Genomic DNA, 6,783 nt, shown 5'->3' on the forward strand with positions numbered 1-6,783 from the left:
CTTCTTCCTCTACCTTTTCCTCTACCCTCTCCTCTTCTTCCTCTACCCTCTCATCATCTTCCTCTACCATCTCCTCTTCTTCCTCTAACCTCTCCTCTACCCTCTCCTCTTCTTCCTCTACCCTCTCCTCTTCTTCCTCTTCCTCTACCATATACTCTTCTGTCTCTACCCTCTCCTCTATCCTCTCCTCCTCTTCCTCTACCTTTTCCTCTACCCTCTCCTCTTCTTCCTCTTCCCTCTCATCTTCTAACTCTACCATCTCCTCTTCTTGCTCTACCCTCTCCTCTTCTTCCTCTACCCTCTCCCCTACCTTCTCCTCTTCTTCCTTTTCCATCTCCTCTTCTTCCTCTACCTTCTCCTATACCCTCTCATCTTCTAACTCTACCCTCTCCTCTTCTTCCTCTACCCTCTAATCCCCTTCCTCTACCCTCTCCTCTTCTAACTCTACCCTCTCCTCTACCTTCTCCTCTTCTTCCTCTGCCATCTCCTCTTCTTCCTCTACCTTCTCCTATAACCTCTCCTCTTCTTCCTCTACCCTTTCCTCTTCTTCCTCTACCCTCTCACCTACCATCTCCTCTTCTTCCTCTACCTTCTCCTCTAACCTCTCCTCTTCTTCCTCTACTCTCTCATTTTCTAACTCTACCCTCTCCTCTTCTTCCTCTACCCTCTCCTCTTCTTCCTCTACACTCTCCCCTTCTTCCTCTACCCTCTCCCCTTCTTCCACTACCCTCTCCTCTTCTTCCTTTACCCTCTCCTCTTCTTCCTTTACCCTCTCCCCTTCTTCCTCTACCCTCTCATCGTCTTCCTCTACCCTCTCCTCTTCTTCCTCTAACCTCTCATCTACCATCTCCACTTCTTCCTCTACCTTTTCCTCTACCCTCTCCTCTTCTTCCTCTTCCCTCTCATCTTCTAACTCTACCCTCTCCTCTTCTTCCTCTACCCTCTCCTCTTCTTCCTCTACCCTGTCATCTTCTAACTCTACCCTCTCCTCTTCTTCCTCTACCCTCTCCTCTACCTTCTCCTCTTCTTCCTCTACCCTCTCCTCTTCTTCCTCTATCCTGTACTCTATCCTCTCCTCTTCTTCCTCTACCCTCTCCTCTTCTTCCTCTACCCTCTCATCTTCTTCCTCTACCCTCTCCTCTTCTTCCTCAACCCTCTCCTCTTCTAACTCTGCCATCTCCTCTTCTTCCTCTACCTTCTCCCATACCCTCTCCTCTTCTTCCTCTACCCTCTCCTCTTCTTCCTCTACCCTCTCACCTACCATCTCCTCTTCTTCCTCTACCTTCTCTTCTACCCTCTCCTCTTCTTCCTCTACTCTCTCATATTCTAAATCTACCCTCTCCTCTTCTTCCTCTACCCTCTCCTCTTCTTCCTCTACCCTCTCCTCTTCTTCCTCTACCCTCTCCTCTTCTTCCTGTACTCTCTCCTCTTCTTCCTCTTACCTCTCATCTACCATCTCCCCTTCTTCCTCTACCTTTTCCTCTACCCTCTCCTCTTCTTCCTCTACCCTCTCCTCTTCTTCCTCTGCCTTATCCTCTTCCCTCTCCTCTTCTTCTTCTACCCTCTCATCTTCTAACTCTACCCTCTCCTCTTCTTCCTTTACCCTCTCCTCTTCTAACTCTAGCTTCTCCTCATCTTCCTCTACCCTCTCCTCTGCCATCTCCTCTTCTTCCTCTACCTTCTCCTCTACCCTCTCCTCTTCTTCTTCTACCCTCTCATCTTCTAACTCTACCCTCTCCTCTTCTTCCTCTACCCTCTCCTCCCCTTCCTCTTCCCTCTCCTCTTCTTCCTGTACCCTCTCCTCTTCTAACTCTACCCTCTCCTCTTCTTCCTCTACCCTCTCCTCTACCTTCTCCTCTTCTTCCTCTGCCATCTCCTCTTCTTCCTCTACCTTCTGCTATACCCTCTCCTCTTCTTCCTCTACCCTCTCCTTTTCTTCCTCTACCCTCTCACCTACCATCTCCTCTTCTTCCTCTACCTTCTCCTCTACCCTCTCCTCTTCTTCCTCTACTCTCTCATTTTCTAACTATACCCTCTCCTCTTCTTCCTCTACCCTCTCCTCTTCTTCCACTAACCTCTCCTCTTCTTCCTCTACCCTCTCCCCTTCTTCCACTACCCTCCCCTCTTCTTCCTTTACCCTCTCCTCTTCTTCCTCTACCCTCTCCAATTCTTCCTCTACCCTCTCATCGTCTTCCTCTACCCTCTCCTCTTCTTCTTCTAACCTCTCATCTACCATCTCCACTTCTTCCTCTACCTTTTCCTCTACCCTCTCCTCTTCTTCCTCTAACCTCTCATCTTCTTCCTCTACCTTCTCCTCTACCCTCTCCTCTTCTTCCTCTACCTTATCCTCTACCCTCTACTCTTCTTCCTCTACCTTCTCCTCTACCCTCTCTTCTTCTTCCTTTGCCCTCTCCTCTTCTTCCTCTAACCTCTCTTCTCTCATCTCCCCTTCTTCCTCTACCCTTTCCTCTACACTCTCCTCTTTTTCAACTACCCTCTCCTCTTCTTCCTCTACCCTCTCCTCTTCTTCCTCTACCCTCTCCCCTTCTTCCTCTACCCTCTCCTCTTCTTCCTCTACCCCCTCCTCTTCTTCCTCTAACCTCTCATCTACCATCTCCTCTTCTTCCTCTACCTTCTCCTCTACCCTCTCCTCTTCTTCCTCTTCCCTATCCTCTTCTTACTCTACCATCTCCTCTTCTTCCTCTAACCTCTGCTCTTCCCTCTCCTCTTCTTCCTCTGTCCACTCCTCTTCTTCCTCTTCCCTCTCCTCTACCCTCTCTTCTACCCTCTCCTCTACCCTCTCCTCTTCTTTCTCTACCCTCTCCTCCTCTTCCTCTACCCTCTCTTCTACCCTCTCCTCTCCTTCCTCTACCCTCTCATCATCTTCCTCTACCATCTCCTCTACTTTCTCTACCCACTCCTCTACCCTCTCCTCTTCTTCCTCTACCCTCTCCTCTTCTTCCTCTTCCTCTACCATATACTCTTCTGTCTCTACCCTCTCCTCTATCCTCTCCTCCTCTTCCTCTACCCTCTCCTCTACCCTCACCTCCTCTTCCTCTACCCAGTCATCTTCTCCCTCTACCCTCTCCTCTTCTTCCTCTACCCTCTCCTCTACCCTCTCCTTTTCTTCCTCTACCCTCTCCTCTTCTTCCTCTAGCCTCTCCTCTTCTTCCTCTACCCTCTCCTCTTCTTCCTCTACCCAGTCCTCTTCTCCCTCTACCCTCTCCTCTTCTTCCTCTACCCTCTCCTCTACCCTCTCCTTTTCTTCCTCTACCCTCTCCTCTTCTTCCTCTAGCCTCTCCTCATCTTCCTCTACCCTCTCCTCTACCCTCTCCTCTTCTTCCTCTACCCTCTCCTCTACCCTCTCCTCTTCTTCCTCTACCATCCCCTCTTCTTCCTCTAACCTTTGCTCTACCCTCTCATCTCCTTCCTCTACCCTCTCATCATCTTCCTCTACCATCTCCTCTCCCTCCTCTACCCTCTCCTCTTTCTTCTCTACCCTCTCTTCTTCCCCCTCTACCTTTTCCTCTACCCTCTTCTCAACCTCTACCCTCCTTCCTCTACCCTCTCTAACCTCTCTTCTACCCACTCCTCTACCCTCTCCTCTACTTCCTATACCCACTCCTCTACCCTCTCCTCTCCTTCCTCTACCCTCTCCTATACCCTCTCCTCTCCTTCCTCTACCCTCTCCTCTACCCTCTCCTCTCCAGCCCTTTATCCTCTTCTCTTTCTCCTCTACCCTCTCCTCTACACTCTCTAACCTCTCCTCTTCCCTCTCTTCTCCCCCTCCACCCACTACCCTCTCCTCTCCCCGCTCTACCCTCTCTAACCTCTCCTCTACCCTACACTCTCCTCTCCCTCCTCTACCCTCTTCTCTTTCTCCTCTACCCTCTCCTCTCCCTCCTCTACCCTCTCTGACCTCTCCTCTACCAACTCTAACCTCTCCTCTACCCTCTCATCTACCCTCTCCTCTACCCACTCCTCTACCCTCTCCTCTAACTGTATGTTTTGGTTTTCAGGGAAAATGGAACGAGAGCCTGTGACGCAACTTCCTTTTCTGTACGTTAACAAGGCGACACTCCATCTTAACTCCTCCTCCACATTTACTGGATTGGTAGAACAGTGCAGAAGAGAACCTCCCCTGACTTTTTTTTTCATTCTCATCAGGACCAGAAATAAAGAAACTCTGCATCTCCAGACAGCCCTGGACATGGACGGACACCCAATTTCAAAGGGAATCTTGAGCGTCCTGGTTGCTCCTGTAACCTCTCCTCACTCTCCCTTGCTCTCATTCTCTATCTCTCTCTCACTTTCCCTCGCTCTCATTCTCTGCCTCTCACTCTCTCTCTCTTTCTGTCTCACTTTTTCTTATTATTTCTTTCTCCCTCACGTTCTCTCTCACTCTCTCTCCATCTCCCTCTCTCTGTCTCTCTCTCTCTCTCTCTCCCTCTTTCCCTCTCATCTCATATTGTTGCTCTGCCGGAGACAGTTTGTTGGTTCACATGGATGAGTGTGTGTGTGTGTCTGCGTGTTTGTGTGTGTCATAGACATTGAGTGAGTGAATGTGTTTTCCAGTGTGATGGAGAGTGTGAGTGTTTGTGAACAAAGAGATTGTGAGAGCGAATGTGCTATTCTTCTCTGTGATTGAGTGTCTGTGTGTGAGGTGACGGTGGTGGTGGTGTGATAACAAGTTATCTGAAACATACAGATTTCTATGTGTTGGTGTTTAATGTCTTCTGATGATACAGTATAGGGCAGTCAATCCCTGAGGACCACACATACATGCACACGCACACGCATACACACTTTTTATCTACATTTTTCCTCTCTATGTGTCTTTGTTTCTCTCTCTCCCATCTCTCTCTCCCCCTCTCTCTCTCCCTCTCTATCTCTCCCTCTCTCTCTCTCTCTCTCTCTCTCACTCTCTCTCCCCTCTCTCTCCCTCCCTCCACCTCTTTGTCTCTCTCTCTGACTCCCTCTCTCCCTTTCTATCTCCTTCTCTTCTCTCCCGCTCTCTCTCTCCCGCTCTCTCTCTATCCCCTCTCGTTCTCTCTCTTTCTTTCTCTCCTGCCCTATCTCTCTCCTGCTCTCTCTCTCTTTCTATCCCCTCTCAATCCCTCTCCCGCTCTCTGTCTGTCTGTCTGTCTGTCTTTCCCCTTCTCTCTCTGAAAAGCTGCTAGAATTGAATTAGAGCCTTGGCTCTATTCACTGCACCTGTTCGTCACTAAATGACAAACCTAAAGACAGCAGCTGCTGCTGCTTTTAAAGGCCAGCGGTGTTGTCGTCTACCTTCAACATGTCATCTTTTGTCTTACTGACATCCTTATCTTTTGTCTTGAACTACCATTTAAATGTCTCTATATTTTGTCTAACTCCAAAGCCATACCATCGATATTTAACTTTATTTTGTCGTTAGTCTTCTGCCTCATCTACAGTGCTACTGATAATTTCCAGTAGGTTTGATAATGTTGTACAGTGCTACTGATCATTTCCAGTAGGTTTGATGATGTTGTACAGTGTGCTGATGGTGAGGTCACTGCTCCGTATTAACAATATTTCCTGCAGGCCTTCTTGCAGCCCTATAAGGATCAGTGCTGTTCAACAGACAGGTTTGTGTGTGTGTGTGTGTGTGTGTGTGTTTGTTTGTCTGTGTATGTGTATAGCCCTAAGGATCAGTGTGATGCTCAGTGGACAGGGGTGTTGGCAGGCTACCGAACATTACATTATATGGGGCTCATAAAGCCTGGAGAGCTACGACAGTATAAAAAACTACACCCCCCCCCCCCCCCCCCCCTCCACACACACACACACATACAAACACTGAACGAAAGCGCACATGGGCAAGGACACGTAAATGTACAAAAGGCACATAAAAGCACACTCAGCACATTCCATTTCAGTGGGAATTGTCTGATAAAGATGACTAACAAAAGACAAGGACATTTAAGAACACTTCACTGTACTTTTTGGGGGAATAAATCCATTGATTGTGCTTTTAGGCTACTATTGTGGATAATGTGCTCCCCCATCCCTTCCTCCATTCCTCTATCTGTCTCGCCATCTCTCCACTTCCTAACAAGTCTCTCTCCTGTCTCTTCTCTCTAACTACAGAGTCACCCACTCTCTCTACCAACCCCCTCCTCCGCTCCGTCACTCATGTTCACATTCATCACACTATCTCTCTCTTTGTCTGGTCGGCTCTTTCTCAGTTTCCTTCAGCATCTCTTTACCCTCATCTCCTCTATCTACACAGTCCCCATCTTTTATTTTTCCTCACCCATCCTCTTTTCCTATCTCTATCCTACCACGTTGTTATCTCTCCTCCCTTCTACCCCCTCTCCCCTATCTCCCCCATCTCTCCCCCTGTCAGTGGCAACGAGGCCCCTTATCTGATTAGGAATACGGTGACCCTCTTTTCAGACCGACTATTCTCTCTCTCTCTCTCTCTCTCTCTCTCTCTCTCTCTCTCTCTCTCTCTCTCTCTCTCTCTCTCTCTCTCACACAAACTCTCTCTCTCTCACTTTCACTCTCTCTCTCTCTCTCTCTCTCTCTCTCTCTCTGTGTTCATGATATTTATTTTCAAGAAACGCTCAAACAAAAATAACAAATCCAAAAACGAAAGTGAACAGTTCTGTCAGGTCAGAAAATGTCAATTCGTATATGATCCCTAATCAGAGACAACGATAGACAGCTGCCTCTGATTGGGAACCACACACAGCAAAACAACAAAGAAATAGAAAACATAGATTTTCCCACCCGAGTCGCACCCTGAACTAACCAAAC

General features: G+C 48.4%; 1 protein-coding gene across 1 annotated transcript; it reads right to left on the reverse strand.

Moving 5' to 3' along the window:
• Positions 1-220: 220 nt before the first annotated feature.
• Positions 221-1,939, reverse strand: LOC118966010 (golgin subfamily A member 6-like protein 6; the record flags this gene model as incomplete). Its single annotated transcript, XM_036987495.1, is given in 9 exon segments — positions 221-238; positions 311-355; positions 428-557; positions 603-793; positions 878-1,189; positions 1,337-1,426; positions 1,487-1,648; positions 1,733-1,831; positions 1,904-1,939. Coding segments are annotated over 9 exon segments (1,083 nt in total), but the record flags the coding sequence as incomplete, so codon positions are not given.
• Positions 1,940-6,783: the final 4,844 nt, after the last annotated feature.

The sequence above is a fragment of the Oncorhynchus mykiss genome, chromosome 9 (assembly GCF_013265735.2).
Source record: "Oncorhynchus mykiss isolate Arlee chromosome 9, USDA_OmykA_1.1, whole genome shotgun sequence".
NCBI lineage: Eukaryota > Metazoa > Chordata > Actinopteri > Salmoniformes > Salmonidae > Oncorhynchus > Oncorhynchus mykiss.